The sequence below is a fragment of the Pelodiscus sinensis genome, chromosome 1 (assembly GCF_052426305.1).
Source record: "Pelodiscus sinensis isolate ZL-2025 chromosome 1, ASM5242630v1, whole genome shotgun sequence".
Taxonomy (NCBI): domain Eukaryota; kingdom Metazoa; phylum Chordata; order Testudines; family Trionychidae; genus Pelodiscus; species Pelodiscus sinensis.
In genome coordinates, this window is record NC_143052.1 from 132,093,717 (window position 1) to 132,119,813 (window position 26,097).

Here is a 26,097-nt window from a genome sequence, read left to right on the forward strand (position 1 = left end):
TCCTTTTCTTTCGTTGCAGTAGTATTCGGATCCATCATTGCATCTTTCTATGCCCTTTTCCACAGCAGTTGTTAGATGTAGTCGGTTTTCAGTAGTAACTGTTTAGTTGTATGATTTTTTTTAAAATAGCCAAATATGTAGCACTGTTTTATGATAGGCTTGCATCATTGTGGTATCTTCTTCAGGTTCACAATAGTGATGTGAACAGGTAATTGCTTAACCAGTTACCTGGTAAGCTTCACCCTTGATAGATGTGGTCTTCATGGTTGAGGCTTACCAGATAAGTTAACCATTATCCAGGAGCAGCCCCTCCTATCCTTGGCCCACCACAGGTGGAGAGCTGCTCCAACCCTGCAGGGTTGCTGGCTCCCAAATAGTACAGACTGAGAGTAAGCAGCCTCACACGCGGCCAGAAGCAGCATCTGGGAGGAAGGACGTTCTGGCTCCCAGCTGTGCAGGTTGGGGTTTGCAGCTTCACACAAGGCTAGAAGCAGCTGGGCTGGAGCAGCCCCTTCTTGCAGTGTGGTGGCCACTCCTGTCCACCCGTTTAATCAGTTAACCAGTTAAACATTATGTTTAATTGGTTGGGGTGTATGGGGTGTTCAGGGAGGGGTAGCACCTCTGATGTACGGGCATGTCGTGTCCTTTTAGGGCAGCTCATCCACCTTTGGTCCCCACTTGTCACTCAACTCTCACCTGTGGCTCCTAGTAGCTGTAGCATGTGCAGCGGCCACACCCCGGGCAACAGCTTCGACAGGCTGGCTAAACCAGGTTGAGAGTAGCCGTCGGGTCATCGACCTTCGGTGAGATAGGGACTTATCTATCCCGAGCATGTGAAGACAGACTCCGGCGGATCGAGCGGATGAGACCTACTAGAATAGGACCAACGGTCATGAAGGTGGTTTCTGCAAGCGATGGTACGCTAAGAGCACGGCAAGACATGAAAGATGCCCTGGTCAACCACTGCGCCCAGACCATCTCCAACCGTCTCGACATTAGTCCTGCCATTGGAGTAAGATGGAATCTGGGAAGAGAGAGTGAGGCTGACTATGCGCACCTCTCCCTCACTTTAATCCAATTCACGCGCAAGTCTTGACATCTCGACATCTCCTAAGTCCTGTGGCGACAGGCGAGCGACGAAGCAGCAGGTGTGGATACACTGGGAGCTGTAGCCGCGGACCTGCACACAGGCGGCTCAGGTCTAATGGTCGTCTTCTTGCTGGTGGAAGCAACAGCTGGATTCGGCGTCTACCTGAGTGACTGAGCAGCCCTCTTTAGGATTGCACTGCTCACTCCGTAGTAAGAGGAAGGGGCTAGAAAAGGTGCCCTAAACATTGTTTGCTTCATAGAACCCTGGCCAGCTTACCGCGGCTGGAGGGGATCCCATCTCATGCGGTCGAACAATAAAATTTCGAACAAAATGCAAGGTGACACCACTCACTATTGGCACATGGAACGTACGCACGCTTCAGGACAACCCTTCAGCAGACCGACCAGAAAGAAGAACAGCCCTGGTCGCCAGAGAGCTCACAAGATTTAACATCGATATTGCGGCACTGTGTGAAACTCGTCTAGCAAATGAAGGTCAGCTCATGGAAACAGGAGGTGGTTACACATTCTTCTGGCGTGGACGCAGCAGTGACGAACGTCGTGAATCTGGAGTTGGCTTTGCGGTTAAGAATCATCTTGTCTGCAAACTTGCCAGTCTTCCCAAGGGCGTGAATGACCGACTCATGACACTGTATCTTCCACTACCAAGAGGAAAGCAAGCCACACTGATCAGCGCTTACGCGCCCACAATGACGAATCCGGATGAAGTAAAGGACAAGTTTTATGAAGATCTCGATGCCCTACTCTCATCCGTGAAGCGCACTGACAGGCTGATTCTACTTGGCGATTTCAACGCGAGAGTAGGATCTGATCACACTGCCTGGGATGGCGTCATTGGAAAAAATGGAATCGGTAAATGTAACAGCAATGGCCTACTATTACTGAAGACATGTGCGGCTAATGATTTGATCATCACCAATACCATCTTCCGCCTGCCCACTCGCAAAAAGACGTCCTGGATGCACCCACGCTCTAAGCACTGGCATCTCATTGATTATGTCATTGTGCGGAGGAAAGACAGACAGGATGTAAGGGTGACCAAGGCCATGCCGAGTGCTGACTGTTGGACTGACCACAGGCTTATCATCTCCAAATTAAGCTTTCACATCAAGCCAAAGAGACGTCCGCAGGGAAACAAAGCTGTGATGAAAAAGATCAATGTCAGTAGACTGAGGAACCCCAACACAGCAACTTTACTAGCAGAAGATCTTGGCAACCAACTTTTAGAGCTGCAATTAGAGGAAAATGCTGAGAAGGACTGGGAACGCTTCCGGGATATTGTGCACTCTTCTGCATTAAAGGTTCTTGGACCCTCACACAGGAAACAGCAGGACTGGTTTGATGAAAACAATGAAGAGATCAAGGCCATACTTGCTGAAAAGCATCGCCTTCACCGTGCTCACCAGAATGACCCATCGTCAACAGCTAAGAAAAATGCCTTCAACAACATTCGCAGGATCGTACAGAACAAGCTTCGTAAGATGCAGGACTCCTGGTTGAGTGCCAAAGCAGATGAAATCCAGAAGTTTTCTGATAGAAACGATGCCAAACGGTTCTACGAAGCCCTTAGATCCTTGTATGGACCTCAGCCCTCAGGGAGTTCCCCTCTACTGGACTCAGATGGTGCAACTCTCATTACTGAGAAGGCTCTGATTTTACAGCGTTGGGCTGAGCACTTCCAATCCGTACTGAACCGCCCATCTTCCATCAATAACGAGGCGATTGATAGAATGCCCCAGGCGGCTATCAACCACAGCCTGGATGTCTCACCATCAGAGACTGAAACCTTACAGGCCATCAGCCAGCTGTCCAGTGGCAAGGCCCCAGGATCTGATGCGATTCCAGCGGAAGTCTATAAGGGTGGTGGTGCAGTGCTTGTCAACATACTCTCTCAGCTGTTCCAGTCCTTCTGGAATCAAGGCTCTATTCCTCAGGAACTGAAAGACGCATCTATCGTACACCTCTACAAGAGGAAAGGAAATCGACAAGTTTGCGATAATCATAGAGGAATATCACTGCTTTCCATCGCAGGTAAGATCCTTGCACGAGTGTTGCTGAATCGTCTGATTAACCACCTGGAACAGGGTTTATTACCCGAGACACAGTGCGGCTTCCGCAAAGAGCGTGGCACGGTGGATATGATCTTCGCAGCCCGACAGCTTCAAGAGAAGTGTCAAGAGCAGAATCGTGAACTGTACACCACCTTCGTGGATCTCACCAAGGCTTTTGACACTGTCAGTCGCGAAGGTCTGTGGCGCATCATGTCGAAGTTTGGGTGCCCTGACAGATTCATCTTGATGGTACGTCAGTTCCACGACGGCATGATGGCTCGTGTTTTGGATGATGGAGAAGCTTCAGAGGCCTTTCCCATCACAAACGGCGTCAAGCAAGGGTGTGGGCTGGCACCGACCCTGTTCAGCATAATGTTTTCAGCCATGCTGTCAGACGCCTTTCAGAACAGTTCCCTGGGAATCAGACTGAGATACAGGACCGATGGGAAACTGTTTAACCTGCGAAGACTCCAGGCTGTCACCAAGATAAAGGAGACTGTGTTACGAGATCTCCTTTTTGCTGATGACTGCGCCCTGAATGCTGGATCAGAGCAGGAAATGCAAGCCAGCATGGACAAATTTGCAGCAGCATGCGACAACTTCGGCCTTCTCATCAACACAAAGAAAACCGAAGTGATGCACCAGCCAGCTCCAAAAGCTCAGCATCAAGTGCCCACCATCACAGTGAAGGGACAAAAGCTGCAAGCAGTGGACCAATTTACATATCTTGGCAGCACCCTCTCCCGCTCAGTGACAATTGACATCGAGGTCAACTGCAGAGTCGCCAAGGCAAGCTCTGCATTCGGCAGACTGTTGACCAAAGTGTGGGACCGCCGTGGAATAAGCCTTGCTACAAAGCTTAAAGTCTATCGAGCAGTAGTGTTAACTACCCTGATGTACGCCAGTGAGACTTGGACTGTATACAGGAGGCACGCTAGGCAACTGAACCACTTCCACACGATTTGCCTCCGCAGACTTCTGAGGATCCGGTGGCAGGATAAGGTGCCAGACACAGAAGTCCTTTCTAGAGCAGGTCTGCCGTCAGTTTACACCCTGCTGATGAAAGCTCAGACACGCTGGGCAGGCCATGTTGCAAGGATGCCAGATCATCGCATCCCTAAACAGCTCTTCTATGGTGAGCTGTTTCAAGGGAAGCGATTGCACGGGGGACAAAAGAAGCGATACAAAGATACGCTTAAAGCCTCTCTCAAGTCCCTGGATATTGACACGACCTCCTGGGAGACCCTGGCACAAGACCGATCAACATGGCACACGCTGATCTACCAAGGCTGTCAAACATCTGAAGCCAGAAGGACAACCATAGCACAAGAGAAGCGAGCACTCCGTAAAGCCAGAGTTGCAAAAGCTGCAACAGTGGTGCCCACACATGTCTGCCCGACATGTGGTAGAACATTCCGTGCCCGTATCGGCCTTATCAGCCATTTGCGGACACACCATGAACAGTCCATAACCCGTTAGATGTCAAGGTCCTCTTCGAATATGATGGACGAACAACAATGTTTAATTGGTTAACTCATTGAACTGGATTTTACATCCCCATTCTACAATCATATGGATCAAGACAAATAGTTCTCTGTGATACTATGATCCAAGTCTCTGTGATACTATGTCATAGTTGTGTTTATTTACTAACATTTCAAGTTCTTCCAGCATATTCCCCATACTTCTTGCATTTGTATACAGACAACTAAGATGCTGATTTGATTTTGCCCCCCAATTCTGCCTTGTCTCCCCATTGTCCCTGCTATTATAGCCCATCTTCCCTCTAATATCTGACCCGTCTCCCAGGTCTCCATGTTTTTCACTTACCTGTTGGCTTTGATTGCCTTCCCCCATCAAACCTAATTTAAAGCCTTCCTCGCTACAAGCCAGTCTGTAGCCAAACACTCTATTGCCCTTCCTCGATCAGTGGACCCCATCTTTGGTTAGCAGTTCTTCTTCCTGGAACAGCATCCCAAGGTCAAGGAAGCCAAAGTCCTCCTGGTAACACCATCTTTGCAGCCAGGCATTCATCTCCAAGAGGCATTCATCTCTGCCTGGGCCCCTACCTTTGACCTGAAGGATAGAAGAGAACAGCACCTGTGCCCCAAACTCCCAGAGCACTGTGCTCACTTTTGATCTTCTCAAGGTCCCACCTTGCTGTATCATTAGTGGCCACATGGATGAGTAGCATGAGATAGTAGTCAGAGAGCCAGATGAGCCTCAACAATCCCTCTATAAGGTCTCAGAAATGGGCCCCTGTTAGGCAGCATACCTCCTGGGATGTCCTATCAGGGCCACAGATTGGTGCTTTTGTCCCCTTCAGAAGAGAATCTAGTGAGGAAATTAGAAAGGAACATAAACTCTGTCAAGTGAAATGTAAATAATAATGATAGTAGTAGTAATTAGGTAGGCCAAAAAAGAATTTAAGTTCATCAGAAGCAGGAAGCCTGCTAAACAACAAATGGGACTAGTGGACAATCAAGTTACTAAAGGAGCACTCAGGAATGATAATGTAATTGCAGAGAAACTAAATGAATTCTGTGCATCAGTTTTCATGTCTGAGGATGAGAGGGAGATTTCCAAACCTGAGCCATTCTTTATAGGTGACAAATCTGAGGAATTATCCTACATTGAGGTGTCATTCAAGGAGGTTTTGGAACAAATTTATAAACTAAACAGTAATAAGTCACTTATAACTACTTGATTAGCTTGCTGTTCAAAGTTCTTTCTTTCTTTCTTTCTTTCTTTCTTTCTTTCTTTCTTTCTTTCTTTCTTTCTTTCTTTCTTTCTTTCTTTCTTTCTTTCTTTCTTTCTTTCTTTCAAGAAAATTAATGCAGTTCTTAATGATATTTTTCAGTGAAAATGCAAAATGATTCCTCACATTATTTTTTTCTGTTGTGATGATTTTACAAAAACAGTTTTATAAATTCAGTTCTCCATTGTCTTTGTCAAGGTGTCTGAACTCTACAGAAACATGGTAGAATTTCATTGGTCTGTTGGTTCATCCTTTACTTGCATAGCTTACTTTTTAAAGTTTACAGTAACACGGCACCATGATACTAAAGTTCACTCTCAAATGAAGTCTTCTGTTCATCCTTTAATATTTGTATACAGTTGATCAGTGTAACATATTTTGCATCTTCAAGACAACTCTGCCTTATCACATCTGTGTTCTGTTTTAAAGAATTTATTATGGAGTTTGAATGGCTTTCTTCCCATTGTAATGCAAAACATGATATTTTGTTCTTTTTCAGAAATTAAAGCGGCATGTCAATATAGCTATGTGAGCAGCATATTTCTATAATGTGTAACTTTCTGCTACATCTGTGGTTAGTCTTGCCAAGACTCTCCAGTCAAAGATACCTTTGTGTCAGGGTTTGCTCCCTGGTAAACTACATTAAAATAGAATAAAATAGTAATCAGTTTCAAAACTAAAATGTTCATATTTGCTAGGCCCCAGAATGGAGAAGATTGTGGAGATGGGAGTTGTGAATTTGTGATTATATTTTTCTACTACTGCTACGTGGATGATAAAAATGGTGTCATTTTCACAGGTTACTATATGTGATAAAAAGTCACTAGTTTGCTTATCAAAGAGAATAAAAGAATATGCTATTGAAATAGTTCAACAAGATGCAATATTTCATCAATATTTTATATTATGGAGGCATGTTAATCCCTCTATACTTAAGAATGCAGTGTGATATAATTCTAATACTTTGTACTCCTGGAGTTCTAGAATTTCACCTTTCCAACAGGGTGAATTTCATTTAATAGCACTGAGTTCCCTTATTAAATGTTTCCGGAAGGACAATTGGGATTTTAGGGCTTCAAGGCTTTGTAAATAATTGTGAAGTGTGGTATAGTGTTCTTAAAGACAAGATCACTGTGTAGTTGAAAAATATTAGTAGCATTGCAAAACATTTGTATAAATGTATAGCCAAAGCAAGCAAATTTTAGAGATGGCCATAAATAGAGCTCACAAAAAGCTATAGAACTCAATTCTCTCTCCTTATATTGATTTTTTTCTTAATTCATATATGAATGGCCATTCTCTCTCTTTCTCTCTCTCTCTCTCTCTCTCTCTCTCTCTCTCTCTCTCTATGTGTGTGTATATATATATAGAGAGAGAGAGAGATCAAAAAACCTTTTCCTGTTGGATGACAGAGTGATGTCATCACATCACTCTGCATTCACAAGCATTGCCCCACCAACTAATCTTGACCCTGCTGCAGTGAGGAAAGTTTGAGGGAGCTTGGGGAGGTGGAAGCAGGAAGCTTCAGCAGGGAAGGGCGCTCACAAACAGGGAGCAGAGCCGTGGGCAGCTCTCCGGGGTGGGGGAGAAACAAGGAGGGGGGATTGTCCTGAGAGAGGCTGCAGAGCCACAGCATGAGGAAGGCACCATGGGGCTATGTGCAGCGGCATGGGGCTGGAGCTGCTGTGGAGTGCAGAGTCAAAGCCCTGTAATGCTAGGAATGCAGAGCAGCCACTGTTCCTGTTGGGCCTGGAGATGTTCCAGGATTTGATATGTGCAAAGAAAAATCAAAACAAAAAAAGCCCAAGAGGAGGAACAAAGTCCATCCCAGGGAGGAAGAGGAGGGGTAGGCTCCTGTCAATCCTGCCTGTTGCCAGGGTTTTGGCTTAGGGAGGGGCGGGGGACAGGCTGGAGCACCAGTGTGGTTCCAGCCTGCTCACTGAGTGCCCTGCTAAGGTGCCACACTCCCCAGTCCCCTCACGCACTGCCCTGTTGAGACCCTGCACCCCCAGTCTCCTCACTAACCACTCTGCTGAGAACCCCCCCCCGCACTCCCATCCCCCTCATACACTCCTGCCGCCAAGCCCCTGCATCCTAGCTTGCTCTCTTACTGCCCTGCTGAGACCCAGCATCCCCAACCCCATCACTCATCCCCTCCACTGAGACCCTGCACGTTCAGCCTCCTTACTCACCCCTCCACCATTATTGTTCCCATGGCCCTGGAGCAAGAAAGCACTTACACACTTTTAAAGGTCATTCAAGTCAAGATGGGAATTAAACATGTGATTTGAATATTTTCCTCATTAGGGATGAAGTTAAGCATGTACTTAAAATGCTTTTCTGAATCAGAATCTGTTTGAATGGCTTTCTGAATATATCAGCCATGAGTATTTTTCTAACTTCAATGATATCAGAGATTTTAAAGAGAGGATTCAGGTGAGACATCTCTAATACTTAAATCCAATTACAATACTTAGTAGAAGAGAAGCAGAGATATCTGAACTGCCCTGTTCTCCTTTTAGGTTATCTGGAACATTAGGACCCACTGCAGCAGGGTTGAAACACACTAGCAAGACAATACTCTGACACACTTCCTGTTTTATGGCTAAATAGAGAACTTCTGTGTCCAGTATACTCAATATGGCTCCTTTCACCAGCATATTTGTATGGGGTTATAAAATAGTATACGATAAATTACTCATTACTGCATGCATCTCACAATTCATTTAGTGATGAAGGCTGAATTATAGTTTTAATTAGTCTTTGGGCTAGAGCTTCAAACTAAGAGTCTTTTGTTTACTGTGGACTTCCGATGTTCAGAGTAAAACATAGCCAACTTCAAGGGTAGAGTTATACTTCTTAAGTAATGATTTTATATTGTACATAGTTTAGGTTTACTATGTTGCATTTATCATTGCTCAGTTGAAAATAGCGTGTGAATGAATGTTAGGACCACCACTCTTTCTGTCCTTACATTTCTTCTGTCTCATTCTTTGTTTGCGTCTTCCAAATTCTCTGCTGCTTGGAGTCATTAAAGCAGCCCTCACAGTAATTTAAGATTACACTTATATTTGGTCTTGCGAACCACAGTAATTGAAACCAGTGTTCCAATAAGTCGATTGCAAATGGAAAATAACTAGAATGGTGTGAATCTAGTCACTTTCCCTTTCAGCCAACTATGTGTGTAAAGAGCTCCTGCACTTGCTGAAACTATAAACACAGAATATAGTTAGTTTGCCTTTGAATCTAGCTCTTTGTACGTAAAGCCAGCCAAAAAGGGAAACTGTCAATGATCTTAGGGTCCTCAGAGTCTGTTTCCCTTAGTAGCTGGCATGCTGTGTCTAAAGCTACAAATGAAGCCTAATTGCAAGGCAATCTTAAAAAGTGCTAGGTGAATACATCCATTGTGACATGAGTTCTGATAACTTGATCTGAAAACGAATTAGTTACCAATTAATTATTCTTTTTTAGTAGAAGTAATAAATGTGTTCTTTAATTCTAAATTATTTTCCTTATGCATGCAAATTACGCGTTTCACATTGAATCTGTGATGAATGGGCGCCATGAATGCTCTGGCCTTACCATTCATGATCAGAGTAGGAAGGACAAGAGAAGTAACAGAAAATAATCCATCATTTTTTATTTTAAAAAACTAATTGGTTTGCTCCTCAAGTTTATATTTTAAAATAACAAATTTCTCCCATTAATGTAATATATAATGTTTATATTAAAACATTACTGTAGATACTTCAACAGTCTTGGGAAGTCCCCACAAAACTAAATATTATCCTAACTTTTTTGCATCCATGCTCTCAGCAATACTAGATGATTGTGATACTCTACCAAAATCAAGCACTGCCCCTTGCTGTATGTTATCCAGTAACCTAAAATAAACTTGTACTGTGAAGCCAAGTATCTCAAGATACATTTTTTCATATTTTTTCTGCCATAAGATTTTTTTAAAATAATTAATTGTTGTTATATTTGCCAGCAGAATTTCAATGCAAATATATTTTAACAGAGCAGCTAGAGGGACAATGTCCATATGAAAGCTAGTATGAAATTGAAATCAGGGTGAAGTAATTTCCAAATCTCAAAATAACAATAGATAGGTACAGAAATGACTTCTCAACTTTCACATAGAACTTTTGCACTTGTACTGTACTTTTACATTTGTATTTGAATGCATTGCACGGATTATAATACAACTAGAATATAGTGGAGGAAATTTTCAAAGGAAGCAGTAACAGTTAGGTGCCTAATACCCGTTGACTCTGTGGAGAGGAACCACCTAGCTAATTTTGTTTAAAAAGTATCTGCATAAAATACTAAGAAGATCATTTACAGGCATCTAATTAAGTAAACTGATTTTCAAAAGTGCAGGCATTTTCAGTTCCTTTAGGCTATGTCTACACTGCACTCTAAACTCAAAATAAGATACTCAATTTGCACTATGCAAATTGCATACTTATTTTGACTTTATTTTGAAATAGACTCTTTCAAATTTGGTGCTGTCCAATAGCACCACATTTCAAAATAAAGTGCTATTTCAAGATATCCCTTAACCCTTGTGGATGCCAAAATAGCGTGCCTGTTACTTTGAAAAATATTCCAAAATAACGGGTGGCTAGTGAAGACATAGTGTAACTATTTTGGAATAACTCTGGTATCCTGAAATAATTTTGATGGGTAGATATACCCTTAGGGAGCTAATGCGTGCTTAGCAGATTTGGAAATCCAGACCTTTTTATTTAGGTTATTTTTGGGAGATGTAATCTGCTTAGGAAGAGAATGGAGGTATAAAAGCACCCAAAATGCAGCTCTCATGAGGTTCTGCAGTGGGATTTCTGAATAAAATGTTTTTGCTTTCAATTTGAAGATTTTGGAGTGGAGGGGTATTTTGTTTCTATTTTCGTTTTGTGTGAGGGAGTGGTTCCTTCTTTCAAAAAAATTATTTTTGAGGAAAAGTTTTTTTTCAACCAGCTCTGCCATTAGTATACTTTATTTTTATAGAGTGGTGGGGGTTTTTTTGGTTAACGGATATTCCATAATAATTGTGTGATGTAGTTTGCTACTTACATTACTGGATTCTCTTTAGACCAAAATACAAGATATAGGGTCAGATTGACGAAGGTTGTTATAGGAGAGCAAATTGCACCTTTCTGTTCCTACTAGCTCCCCTGCAGTAAAGTAGAAATTCACCCTAATGGAGCACAGATTGCTCTTTTCCTTTGGGTTTTTGCCAGGAACGACATAGGAGAGGGTATATTTAGTACATGGCAGCTCTGTGTCTCTCTTCTGAGATTTCTTTTTTAGTGTGTGCTACCCAGTTTTTGAGCTGCAATAACATGTAAAGCTACTTTCTGATCAATGTACAAGCCGCATGTTGGACTTTCATTTGTGAGGGCCCTGTACCTGGCTTTGTGCTGCCTGGAGTTGGCTTAAAACCTGGCTGAATCTAGTCCATAATTTTTTTATATATATACCTCTGTCCAGTGAATAATACATTGTGAGCCCATCTATAACTTTGTCTGGTTAGTTACTTAAGTGTGTACTATTATATATTTAGTTTTTTCCAAATCCTCAGCATTGTATCTAGTAAAATTATTGTATAATCTTGTAACAAGGTTGAAAAATGCAAATCCAAAATTACTCTTTTGCTAGCATTTCTTTCTTCTTCATATAGAAGGTTCTGTGCAGTACATCCTCCTGCTCCTGAACTGCTGTTAACTAGCACTGCTGTTACTCGGATCGTGCTTAATCCTATATCCTGTACAGTGCTTTTTTTTTGTAAGAAAAAAGGTGCCGGTACTCCAGGCTCAAAGTTAAAAAAGGCAGGAGGGAGGTTCCTGGGTGCACTTCTGTCAGGAGCCAAGTCGCCCCAGGAAATTGTAAATAGCTGCCAGTATACCAGAGGGGAATCCCATACAATTCAAATAAGATGGGAAAATCGGTGCCAGTACACTGTCGCAGGGCATACCGTCACAAAAAAAGCACTGATCCTGTACATAGGAGATTTATTAGAAAGGAAATATATATCTGAAACAACTGCTCATGACTTCTGTCAGAACATCCTTCCTACTTCTTTGAGTATGCATTCCAAAAGAGGTGTGCTTGCTTGTCGTGCATTGATGCCAAAAGTTTTTTCCCCTATCAGTACCTGTAGGGGAGTGCCTCTAGTGACCATTCAAGTTGTGCCTTTATGGTGTGGCATAAAGAGACTGCATGTTTCCCCTACCCTTAGTTCTATCTTGTTGCCAGTGACAGTGCAACGGAACTGCTTCACTCCAGCCTTGTCCCCTTTTGGCTTTTTCTTGTTTAGGTAGATAGTTTTCTGTTGCTGTAATTCTTAGTAGAAGAAGTTTTCTGGACCCTGTCACGGGCTGGGCCCCCCCTCAGGCTTACGGCCCTGTCATCATTGGGGTTGCCTACCCACGCACCTTCCCCCCCACCCGTGTTTCCCTAGTTGTTAGTGGTCTGACTCGAGGGAGGAGGGGGACTTGGGCCTGCCCTCACTCCAGGTCCCAACCCAGGACCCTAAAGGCAGCGGTGCACTGTCACTGCCTAGTTGGTGGGGATTCCCCCGTAACTCACCAACCCTCGGGGTCCGGTTGAGGTGCCGCCGCTGCCTTCTGCCTCCGTCCTGGGTCATTTCCTCCTCCTCACCGGTCTCGTTCCTTCCGCGACGAGTAGAGTCGCCTCTCATGCCACTAGGGGCCGCTCCGACCATGCCGGGCTGGTCTCCCTCAGCCGGAGCCAGTCTCTCTCCCTTCTCTGCCCTACCCGGGCGTCCTTTGAAGGGCCCGCCTTGCGTGGCCCCGCCCCTCACTCCCAGGCGCCAGCTAATGACGTCACCCGCGGGAGGTCCCTCCTGGATGACATCTAGGCCCCCGGCTACCTCCGTACAGGCGAGGCACGTGAGCCAGGGCGCTGCACGCAGGCGACCGCATCCCCGGCTCCCGACGCCTTTTGCTGCCGCAGCTGGCCCCGCGGCATCCCCGCCGGCGCCTCCCTTGCCCCTCGCGTGCCTGGTAGTGCGGGGTGCCATGAGCTCCTGGGTGGCAGGAACCGGCACCCCATCATAGACCCCCTTTGGGACTTTTGCCTGGATTGGGGCATGTTCCAAGACTCCAGACTTCAAATCTTATAATGCCTGCAAATGAGCCGTGCCAGTCAGTGACCAATACAAGAGATGTTTGTGCTTCCTGGGTGAAATTCATATCAGCAACAGATGCAAGGTTTGCAAATCCTTTAAACCAAGGACCAAAACGGAGCAGAATGTTCAGTTTTATGTCCTCCTTATAGAGTTGGCGCATTGATCTGACTTGATACAAAGCACTGAGGCCTCTGTGCACAACATCCCAGCAGTACTGTCTAGAGGCTGACACCACTCTCCCTCTATGGCTCCACCAAAGAAACCAAAAAGGATGGTATGGGGTCATTCACCCTCATCCTTAAATAGTGGGATACGTCTACGCACAAGCATAGACCGACGTCAGGAGTTCTGAGTCCACCTTGGGGGTCACGGAGCCCAAGTCAAGTAGTATGGAGTAGCCTAGCCCACTCCATGCCAACCTCCCTGGACATGAGCAGGATCCTTAGCCACATTCAGGTGTACTTCCTATTAAAAGCCCTGCTGCAGGTAGGGGAAGAGATATTAATTCTATCAGTGCTAGTCACCCAGACCTCCTCAACTTCTTAGTCACAGGCCAGCCTTGTACTCAGTCCCACACTATCAGACTCCATCGAGAGAAGAGTCCAGATGCCGCTCCCTGGCATGCGACTGCCAGGAGTCAGACTGGGACAAGCAAACCCCTCTAACTTCTCTCTATTGTTGGTTTGGGAGCCCAGATACAGAAGCTTGTGGCATGGCTTTCCAGCACGGGAACACGCACCTTCTTTTTTGATGCTCCACTTCAGGTGTTTTGGTACCTTGCAATTATAGTCAGAAATTTTTAGCAGTAGTACCCCGAATGACAGTGCCTGTGCAGTACACGTCTTGCACACATGTGAGCCGTTAACTATTGCGTGCCATCAGCCATCTCTCATTTCTTTCTCACTTTAGGCTTGGGTCAAAACTGTAGCAGGTCTGTGAACTTCACTCCTCAACTTCTTAGATAGTTTTCCCATTTTACTTACCCTGCTTTTTTCCCTTCCTTCTGCTTCCACCATTATTATATTTATTAATTTTATCATTTAAAAAAACCCACATTGAACCCTTGCGCCTTTTGGCACCTTTATCGGATCTCAGTGCCAAACAGCATGCCAGGCTTTGAGGGATTCAAATGCTGCACCCCTTGCAAGTTGTTTATCCCTATTTCAGATGGACACTCACAGTCCATGTATCAGAGGGGTAGCCTTGTTAGTCTGAATCTGCAAAAGCGACGAGGAGTCCTATGGCACCTTATAGACTAACTGAAGTGTTGGAGCATAAGCTTTCGTGGGCAAAGACCCACTTCGTCAGATGCATCACAGTCCATGGACACTAATCCATTGTCTGGGTAAGGCACATGTCCCACCATAAAAAATTAGTCAGCCAGGTTCCTTAAAGCCAGGGACTTAACTGAAGCTGCTCCTAATGGAAAAATTTCTCCGCTTTAGAGCCAGAGACCAGGTCTCTTCCACAAGAGACATCTCCATCAGCAGTCTCAGACCAAGGGCTTCAATCACCTTTGAAATACAGGTACCCTATAAAGCACAGGCTTCCAAATTCTCCCCAGAGACAACAAGTGAAGAAAATCATTCTCCAGGCAAGAAATATGCCTCAGTACCAATGATACTGTCCACCATTGGACTGAGACACACTTGGAACATCAGCCATGCAGATGTCCCTTTGGGCAAAAGCAAGAGTTGTCAGATCCTACCTCTGGTGCACAAGCAAAGAAATAGCCTTTTAGCTTATCCCCACTGGCGCTGTCACCAAAGAAGTTGGCACTGTCTCTTGTCCTCCTCTTAGGAGGTTACCAGTGCTTACTAAGAGCTATTGAAGAGTGTGAAGAGTCTCTGACCTTAATCTACAGGTGGAGGATCTTGGGAAATTCTCGGACTCCAGTGTGATCTGTGCTTTGGCACCTTCCAGAATGGCCTTGCCGCTTCATAAAGGGATGGCAAAGATTACTGAAACACTGTGGCAAACTCTATCTTCCCTAGGCTCTCTCTCCAAGAGGGCAAAACAGAAATATTTTGTGCCCTCCAAGGACTACGAATATGTATATTCCTATCCTGTCCCTAACTTTCTGGTGAAAATAATAAACCACAGAGAGCATCAGGACGAACCCGCAGCTATCCTTTAAAATAAGGACTCTACGAGACCAGAGTTTTTGGTAGCAAACTTCATTCATCATTCAGTTTCCAGATCAAGGTGGCATGCCATCAGATCCTCCTGGGGCAGTATGGTTTTTACTTGTGGCAGAATACGTCCCAAGTTTAAAAGCTCCCTTCCTGAGACTGATAGGAAGTATATGGCCCTCCTGGAGGAGAGTACTTCAAGTGCCAGGGCAGCTCTGCAGGCAGCTTTGGCCTCAGCAGTTTCAGTGCACGAAGTGTTATGACTTCTTAGTAGAGGCCCAAAATCACTGTAGGATCTCCCATTTGATGGGAAGGATCTGTTTGCTGAACAGACAGGTGTCAAGCTCCTTAGACTTGAAGACTCACGTGTGACATTGAAGACACTCAGTCTCTAAGGATATGTCTGCACTGCAGAGACGATCAAAGCTGCTGCTGTCAATTTTCCAGGGCTTGAAATACTGGATCTAGTGAAGAAATGCTCTTTTGAACTGAGAGGGGCCCTCCTATCAATGCTGGTAACCCTGCTTCCACAAGGAGTAAGGGAAGTTGAAGGGAGAGCGTGCTCCCTCTGACTTCCTGCAGTTTGTACAGCATCAAAAGTCAAGTTAAGGTACTTAGACTTCAGCTACACAGTTAATGTAACTGAAGTTGCATATCTTAATTGGACCTTATCCTGCAGTGTAGACATACCCTTAGACCCTTTCCCAAAGTCCTCATACCCAGGGAGTCACCCCTGCCGGGAGCCTTCGCACAAGTCGTACAGGGGCTATAAGAAGGGCTCCTTTCTCCAGCCTCAGCCAGCCTCGCAGCCTGGTCCCTCCAAGGGCAAGTATGCTAGCAAGTGCCTATTTTGATGGGATGCTTGGGGTGACTTGCCCACTTTGCACAGTGGATCCAGATCTCCTCTCCCCCTCTCCCTTTCTTCAGCCACCATTCCCAGTTTTTCCCACTGTAGGCATTGATAACTTCGGACTACTGAGTCCTTAATGTCCTATCTGGAGGCTATCCCTCCAGTAACTTTCAACTACCCCTACCTATCTATCTCACAAGCATTTTCTCAAACAGGAGGTGCAATAGATCCTACAGTTGGGGGGTGGTAGTGGAAGTGGTCCCTGCATAACACAAGAACAGGGGCTTCTACTCTTATTATTTCCTTTACCCCAAGGCCGAGGGGGAACTCAGGCCCATTCTGGATCTGTGAAACCTAAACTGTTGCATGGCTAAAGTTGCACACAGACTTTCAGGCTTTGATCATCCCTTCCCTGGAGATTGGTACAACTCCCTCTGTCTTCCAGACATGTGTTTCCATATTCCCATCTTCGAGGGCCACAGGAGCATTCCCTGCTTCATGGTAGAGCTAGAATAATACCAGTTTATGGTCCTTCCATTTAGCCATTGGCAATGCATAGGGTTTTCACCAAATGCTTATTGGTAGAGGCAGCTTACCTGAGATGTCAGGGTGTCCAGGTCTTCCTGTACCTCGACAACTGGCAGGTCAAGGACAGCTCCAGGTCTCAGGTACAGAGTTACGGGATGTTCCTGCTGTCCATGTGCCACACTTTAGATCTTGGTAAAGGACAAGAAATCCACATACCAGTACAGATGATAGAGTTAATCAGGGCAGTTCTCAGTGCCTTGACCTCCAGGGCGTTCCTACTAATGGAATGGTTCAGAGACCTAACAAACCTCATCAGCAAGTTCTCCAGGTTCCCTATGACCAAGTATCAGAGGGGTAGCTGTGTTAGTCTGAACCTGCAAAAGCAGCGAGGAGTCCTTTGGCACCTTATAGACTAACCGAAGTGTTGGAGCATAAGCTTTCTTGGGTAGAGACCCACTTCGTCAGATGCATGTAATGGAAATTTCCAGAGGCAGGTATAAATATGCAGGCCAAATCAGACTAGAGAACTACACACACAGCCTGGCAGAAGAGTCTGTTCTATCTCGGGGACTCTCTTTTTTCCCACTACCCCCACTAACGTGATACAGGTTCTGCGGTGATCTGGAAGCCTACTTTCACTGTCTCTGTCTTAAGGAATACTTCCAACACAGCACTGAACAATGCACTGACACACACATACCTTCCCACCAACAACACAAGAAGAAGAACTCCACATGGACTCCTCCTGAGGGTCGAAATGACAGTCTGGACCTCTATATAGAATGCTTTCGCCGACGTGCACAGGCAGAAATTATGGAAAAACAGCATCACTTGCCTTCTAACCTCAGTCATGCAGAACGCAATGCCATCCACAGCCTCCGGAACAAGTCTGACATTGTAATCAAAGAGGCTGATAAAGGAGGTGCTGTTGTCATCATGAACAGGCCTGACTACCAAAAAAGGAGGCTGCCAGACAACTCTCCAATACCAAATTCTACAGGCCACTTTCCTCAGATCCCACTAAGGAATACATTAAGAAACTGTACCATCTGGTCAGGACACTCCCCACACAAGCACAGGAACAAATCAACACACCATTAGAGCCCCGACCAAAGTTGTTCTATCTATTACCCAAGATCCACAAACCTGGAAATCTCAGACATCCCATCATCTCGGGCATTGGCACTCTCACTGAAGGACTGTCTAGCTATGTGGACACTCTACTCAGACCCTACACCACCAGCACTCCCAGTTACCCCCGTGACACTACTGATTTCCGAAGAAAACTACAATGCATTGGTGATCTTACAGAAAATACCATCCTAGCCACCATGGACGTAAAGGTTCTCTACGCAAACATCCCACATGTAGATGGAATACAAGCTGTCAGGAACAGTATCCCTGATGATGCCACAGCACAACTGGTGGTTGAGTTCTGCAACTTTATCCTCACACGCAACTATTTCAGATTTGGAGACAGTATATACCTCCAGACCAGTGGAACTGCTATGGGCACCCGCATGGCCCCACAGTACGCCAACATTTTTATGGCTGACTTAGAACGCTTCCTCAGCTCTCGTCCACTTACACCCCTTCTCTACCTACGCTACATCGATGACATCCTCATCATCTGTACCCATGGGAAGGAGACTCTGAAAGAATTTCACCACGATTTCAACAACTGATTGATCCCCACCGTCAACGTCAGCATGGACCTGTCTACACAGGAGGTCCATTTCCTGGACACCACGGTGCAAATAAGTGACGGTCACATAAACACCACCCTATACCGAAAGCCTACCAACCGCTATGTTTACCTGAATGCCTCCAGCTTCCATCCCAGACACACCACAAGATCCATTGTTTACAGCCAAGCACTGAGGTACAACCACATATGCTCCAACCCCTCAGACAGAGACCTACACCTACAAGATCATCAGCAAGCATTCTGTAACTATGATACCTACACGAGGAAGTGAGGAGACAGATTAACAGAGCCAGACATGTACCCAGAAGCCTCCTGCTACGGGACAAGCCCAAAAAAGAAACCAGCAGAACACCACTGGCCATCACCTACAGTCCTCAGCTAAAAGCTCTCCAACACATCATTAGTGATCTACAACCCATCCTGGACAATGATAAAGTTTGACACAATCAACTCAGGATTAAACAAAGACTGTGAATGGCTAGCTAACTAAAAAGCAGCTTCTCCTCTCTTGGTATTCACACCTCCAGATCAGCTACTAGAAGTGGGCCTCATCCTCTCTGATTGGATCCACCTCGCCATCTCTAGCCTGATTCTGGCCTGCATATTTATACCTGCCTCTAGAAATTTCCGCTACATGCATCTGACGAAGTGGGTCTTTGCCCATGAAAGCTTATGCTCCAACACTTCGGTTAGTCTATAAGGTCTCAGACTCCTGGCCAAGGGTCTCAGACTCCTGGCCCGTGGGCCATCCCTGGCCAGAGCAACTGCGCAATCCAGTTCAGGACTCCTGGTGGCTTGAGTTGCTGGTAGACATTACAGGCCCACAAACTTTGCCTTCTCCCTCCTGCCCTGTCCCTCGATGACCCGGCATCAGGGATCACCATGGGGGGGCCTGGCACCCTGTAGTAGCAGCAGTTGCATCCCTCCTCATTCCCAGTGGTGGCAGGAACTACGATTTTCTATTGAAGGTATTGTTAAATATATGTGTATGTATTGATATTTATGTTGAAGATAATTATGATTGTGAGAAGAGTGCACTCATGCTAACAAATTCTAAGGGGAAAAAAAGGGATACATGTTGAGAGACTTTCCTCTGTTCCCCTGAAATATTTGGAATATAAATATGTACACATATACATATACATATATAAGTTTTCAGATTTCTTGTTCTGTTACAGGACGTCGTTAAGGCTGCAATAATGGAAGAACAAAAACAAAGTGAAAAGGCTGTGGAAGAAGCTGTGAAAAGAACAAGAGAGGAATTGATGGAGTATGTCCAAGAGCAGAAGAGGGTAGGTGTCACTCATGAATTTACATCTTCAGACACTGTTATGCAAGTGTCTAGAGTTACATGAAAATACATTTTAAATTGTAATAAATACTCTTAGTTCAATTTGTATACCTTTGATTTTGCACATCTACTTTTGGATAGTTTATCTGGCATAATAATATATCCTGTTATGCACATTTTCAAAATTTCAATTCTATCAGAAGGCAAGAAGTACAGCAATAAATACATTGATTAAAATACACAGTATTTATTACGAAAATTATGAGGTTTGGACAGACATACAGACAATTGTATCTCACTATCGGCAGTTAAGTTCAACTCATTAATAAGTTCAGTAAGCGTAGCATATTGTATTTTATCACTATACATAAAATCATTGTTCTGCGGATTGTGCATGCAACAAATTCCCTAACTGTTCAATTGCTTATTCTCTTGTGTGTAATAAGAGACTGTCAGGTATTATGTCTACATTGTCAGACACCATTCTGAAAATGTATTATGTTGAAAAAGTTAATGTACCAAGACTATAAACATTTAAAGGCCTGCTCCTATTGAAGTCAGGAGAATTTTATCATTTATTTCAGTAGCAGCAAAATGAGGACTTATCTGGAGAGAAGTCTATTCTAGATGGATAAATTCATTTCCAAGGGGGGCAAATATTTTCACCATTGCTTTCATCCATGGGTCGAAGGAAAGACCGTTTTGAATTCTTGTAGTGATGGTTCAGAGGAACCATACCTGGAAATGCTATTTGGAAATCCAAAAACAGTGTGTACCCTAACTACACTGCTTCCCGCTCAATACAGTCCAGTTTTTAGGTTTTGCTCGATATCTGAAAGTCTTTTGGGGACCTAATATGACCTGAGGCTTCACCTCAATCAAACCCTGTAATTTTAGAACTCTGGAAACATAAATAAAACATAATGCTTGAACCTAACTGGTAACAAATCCATATTTCTTGGTGAAAGAGAGCATGTGTTTCATCTTTTAGTTTCTTGGCCAGCAAAGGCTGGCAGTAGTGTGCAAATTCAGAGTTTCTTTTAACTTCAAGAGTAGTACCTGCTGATCAGTCCAAGAGCAGTATTGGAAGAGTTCTCTGTCATTATGGTTATTGCTGGCAGTTAGTTTTAACAATAGTGAGCTTGTTGAAATGAAAGGTGAGATGGACACAGAATGGCTAACCTAGTGAGGAGGGCTTTAAACTAGGTTCGACGGGGACAGGTGAGCAAAGCCCCCACAGGTAAGTGGAGAACATGGGGACCTGGGAGATGGGTCGGAAATGGGAGGGAGCATGGGCTACAATGGCAGAGAGAAAGGAGGGTCAGGGCAAAATTGGGAGGCAAGATCAAATCAGGATCTTAGATGCCTAAATACAAATGCGAGAAGTATGGGAAATAAGTAGGAAGAACTGGAAGTGCTAATAAATAAGTACAATTATGACATTGTTGGCATCACAGAAACTTGGTGGGACAATACACACGATTGGAATGTTTCTATAGAAGGGTACAGCTTGCTCAGGAAGGGTAGACGGAAAAAAGGGAGGAGGTGTTGCCTTATACATTAAAAATGAACACACTTGGAGTGAAGTGGAGATGGACATAGAAGACGGAAGTGTTGAGAGTCTCTAGGTTAGGCTAAAAGGGATTAAAAACAAAGGTGATGTCATGCTAGGAGTCTACTACAGGCCACCTACCCAGGTGGAAGAAGCTTTTTTTAAACAACTAACGAAATCATCCAAAGCCCAAGATTCGGTGGTAATGGAGGACTTCAACTATCCAGATATATGTTGGGAAAATAACACTGCGTGGCACAGATTATCCAATAAGTTCTTGGACTGCATTGGAGACACCTTTTTATTCCAGAAGGTTGAAAAAGCTACCGAGGGAAGCTGTTCTAGATTTGATCCTAACAAATAGGGAGGAACTAGTTGAGAATTTGAAAGTGGAAGGCAGCTTGGGTGAAAGTGATCATGAAATCATAGTGTTCACAATTCTAAGGAAGGGTAGAAGGAAGAACAGCAAAATAGAGACAATGGATTTCAGGAAGGCGGATTTTGGTAAGCTCAGAGAGCAGATAGGTAAGGTCCCCTGGGAATCGAGACTAAGGGGAAAAACAACTGAGGAGTTTTTTCAAAGGGACATTGTTAAGGGCCCGAAATCAAGCTATTCCGATGTGTCAGAAAGGTAGAAAATATGGCAAAAGACGGCCTTGGCTTACCCACGAGATCTTGCATGATCTAAAAATAAAAAAGGAGTCCTATAAAAAATGGAAACTAGGACAAATTACAAAGGAAGAATATAGGCAAACAACACAGGAATGAAGGGGCAAGATTAGAAAGGCAAAGGCACAAAATTAGCTCAAACTAGCTACGGGAATAAAGGGAAACAAGAAGACTTTTTTATAAATACATTAGAAGCAAGAGGAAGACAAAGGAGAGGGTAGGCCCACTGGTCAGTGAGGAGGGAGAAACAGTAACAGGAAACTTGGAAATGGCAAAGATGCTCAATGACTTCTTTGTTTCGGTCTTCACTGAGAAGTCTGAAGGAACACCTAACATAGTGAATGCTAGTGGGAAGGGGGTAGTTTTAGAAGGTAAAATAAAAAAAGAACAAGTTAAAAATCACCTAGAAAAGTTAGATGCCTGCAAGTCACCAGGGCCTGATGAAATGCATCCTAGAATACTCAAGGAGCTGATAGAGGAGGTATCTGAGCCTCTAGCTATCATCTTTGGAAAATCATGGGACACAGGAGAGATTCCGGACGACTGGAAAAGGGCAAATATAGTGCCCATCTATGAAAAGGGAAATAAAAACAATCCAGGAAACTACAGACCAATTAGTTTAACTTCTGTGCCAGGGAAGATAATGGAGCAAGTAATTAAGGAAATCATCTGTAAACACTTGGAAAGTGGCAAGGTGATAGGGAACAGCCAGCATGGATTTGTAAAGAACAAATCCTGTCAAACCAAACTGATAGCTTTCTTTAGGATAACAAGTCTTGTGGATAAGGGGGAAGCGGTGGATGTGGTATACCTCGACTTTGGTAAGGCGTTTGATACGGTCTCGCATGATATTCTTATCAATAAACTAGGTAAATACAACTTAGATGGGGCTACTATAAGGTGGGTTCATAACTGGCTGGATAACCATACTCAGAGAGTAGTTATTAATGGTTCACAGTCCTGCTGAAAAGGCATAACAAGTGGGGTTCCGCAGCGGTCTGTTTTGGGACCGGCTCTGTTCAATATCTTCATCAACGATTTAGATATTGGCATAGACAGTACTCTTTATTAAGGTTGCAGATGATACCAAGCTGGGAGGGGTTGCGACTAATCTGGAGGATAGAGTCTGGACAAATTCAGAATGACCTGGACAAATTGGAGAAATGGTCTGAGGTAAATAGGATGAAGTTTATTAAAGACAAATGCAAAGTTCTCCACTTAGGAAGGAACAATCGGTTTCATACATACAGAATGGGAAGCGACTGTCTGGGAAGGAGTACAGGAGAAAGGGATCTAGGGGTTATAATGGACCACAAGTTGAATAGGAGTCAGCAGTGTGATGCTGTTGCAAAGAAATCAAACCTGATTCTGGGATGCATTAAGAGGTGTGTTGTGAGCAAGACACGAGAAGTCATATTTCTGCTCTACTCTGCACTGGTTAGGCCTCAATTGGAGTATTGTGTTCAGTTCTGGGCACCGCATTTCAAGAAAGATGTGGAGAAATTGGAGAGGGTCCAGAGAAGAGCAACGAGAATGATTAAAGGTCTAGAGAACATGACCTTCATGAGGGAAGGCTGAAGGAATTAGGTTTGTTTAGTTTAGAAAAGAGAAGATTGAGGGGGGACATAATAGCAGTTTTCAGATATCTAAAAGGGTGTCATAAGGAGGAAGGAGAAAACTTGTTCATCTTGGCCTTTGGGGATAGAGCAAGAAGCAATGGGCTTAAACTGCAGCAAGGGAGGTTTAGGTTGGACATTAGGAAAAAGTTCCCAACTGTCAGAGTAGTCAAACACTGGAATAAATTGCCCACGGAGGTTGTGGAATCTCCATCTCTGGAGATATTTAAGAGTAGGTTAGATAAATGTTTATCAGAGATGGTCTAGACAGTATTTGGTCCTGCCATGAGGGCAGGGGACTGTTCTTGATGACCTCTCAAGGTCCCTTCCATTCGTAGTATTCTATGATTCTGTTATAGTAAGGTGAGCTGTCTTCAATAAAATTCTCACTGTCAGCAACAATTGGTGGTGGTTCAGAAAATATGGCCTTCTGGAAACAAATCTAATCAAAGCCATATCCAGCAGAAAAATTCAAAATATGCATAAAATAGTTAAATGTCTGGATCAAAAGTAAAAGTTTACTAAAAATCTTATGCATGTCTTCTATTGAGTTCTCGTATATTTCCCTGTTCTTCATGAAGAGACTCAGGGGCTTTCCATCTTATTTACCAGTGCAAGGAGGGAGGGCCCGTGGCTCTCGGACACCCTCCCATGTTAGAGGGGAGGGAGCGTGGCTCCTGGACCCCCCTTCTCCCCTTGTGGGAGGGAGGAGGTGCAACTCCCAGCCCCTCCTCAGAGCACCAGAGAAGCCCCCTTTCCTCCCCTCCTGGAGCTCCGGGGAAACCAAGGACACCATGTGGTTGCCACCCTATGTCCTGGAGCTCTGGGGAGATTGGAGAAGCTGTATGACTCCCTCCCTCCCCCCCCACAAAGCTTTGGGGAGACCAGGGAAACCATGTGGCTGCCACTTGCCCTCTGTATCAGCTGCCACTTGCCCTCAGTATAAGTAGGGAGGGGTTGCAGGATGCAGAGTGACACGATCACGTCTCACTGTCCTGCAGGGAAAATTTTTTATATGTATAGAAAGATATTGAAATTTTAGACAAATCAGGGCATACTTGTTTTTCTATCTCTTCTTGTCCTTTTTGTTATCTTTTCTTCTAAATATTTTCAGTTTCTTTATTTGATCTTCCTCTGAAGTGATTGAGATAAATGGAAAGTTTATTTTCTTCCCTTTGTCTTTGTAATCCTTCACCCTTCCATGAAAAAGCTATGTTCTTTCTTATATTTTATAATGCTTGAGAACATACTCTGTTGCAAAACAGAGCTAAGGAAAGTTAATACATCTAGTAGTTATTAAAAAATCTAAAATCATGTTGTTGAAACATGTTTTTCACTTTAGGATATCACTGATATTTTACAAAAGTGGCGAGGAGTCCTGTGGCACCTTATAGACTAACTGAAGTGTAGAAGCGTAAGCTTTCGTGGGCAAAGACCCACTTCGTCAGATGCATGCATCTGACGTGCATCTCACGAAGTGGGTCTTTGCCCACGAAAGCTTATGCTCCTACACTGCAGTTAGTCTATAAGGTTCCACAGGACTCCTCGCCGCTTTTGCAGATTCAGACTAACACAGCTACCCCTCTGATACTGATATTTTATTACGTGTACTCTGAACACGGCTATAAAGACCAGTGATGCAACTGGAGCTGATAATGGCTATCAGTTTTGGAAAATTATGAATTGGTGATTGTATTGCCATGCATATGTGATGTACCATATGGAAGAATGCAGTTACTTTTAGGTGCATACAAGATACACATATATAGTTTATAGATGGTAATGCACATTTTATATATAATTTCAGTTTTATTACATCTAGATGAAAAAAAGAAGAAATCACGAGAAGGATGCTGTTTGTTATGTAAACCAAATGTAACTGGACAATAATGTCTCTGAATCAAGGCAAAGTTTTAAATATAAGACAAGAAAATTCAAATGCATCTAATCCTTGAAATACTTATCAAGGAGGCAATGAAAATGATATCCTTGACAGAATCAATGCTTCCTTAAATTTAAATCTTTTGCAAACAGAATTTCCATTTATTCCATAATGAATTCCAGTATTGAATGTCGAAATGCTTTGTATAAGTAGATTTTTTGTTTGTTTTACTATAAACCAGTTGCCTTACATGCGTAGACTGAAAGGATACTGCTAGGCAGGCTTAGGTGTTCCTGGTGCAAGATTTGTGAAATCTGTCTGTGTTGCCATTCAAATTGGAAAATGTGTCTAACACCAAATAATTTGGCAAAACAAGCTTTTCAGATGGCTGTATCAGAGGTACTACATATCTCTGGTCAAATTGGAGCAATTGTCAAAATAAAAAATGTACCTTACAAATTATAGTGAATTGATATAACTTAGGGAGGGACTCCTGGAAGGGCCTTAAGGGGGAGCACAGGTTTTATTTCCATTTACTGGCTGAAGTTCACTGAGATTGTTCCTATTTTTCTTTGAATATAGGGGAAGATCCGGTTCCACCCACTAATGGGTAGCATATAGTGTGTAAAAGTACACTTCCTTGCCATTTAAAAAAAATGTTTGAAGTCCTTCGAAGCAGAGGACGTGGGCATACCCATGTTTCCTCTTGGTTACCAATGATTAAGTGTTTCAGGGGAAAAAAAACATAAATAGAATTTTGTTCAGAAGCATCAGCTTATTTTGAAATTCCGTGA

The 26,097-nt window shown here is 43.9% G+C and overlaps 1 protein-coding gene across 11 annotated transcripts in view; it reads left to right on the forward strand.

Annotated features, from left to right (window-relative positions):
• CCDC91 (coiled-coil domain containing 91) overlaps positions 1-26,097 on the forward strand; it is a 518,367-nt gene that overhangs the window by 244,679 nt on the left and 247,591 nt on the right. For 10 of the 11 annotated variants that reach the window (XM_089771336.1, XM_089771314.1, XM_075901346.2 and 7 more), the window contains one exon: positions 19,472-19,585. The exons of the other annotated variant lie outside the window; for it this stretch is intronic. In XM_089771336.1, coding sequence (XP_089627462.1) covers positions 19,472-19,585 — 114 coding nt within the window. The remainder of the gene's footprint in view (positions 1-19,471; positions 19,586-26,097) is intronic. 11 annotated transcript variants of the gene reach the window in all.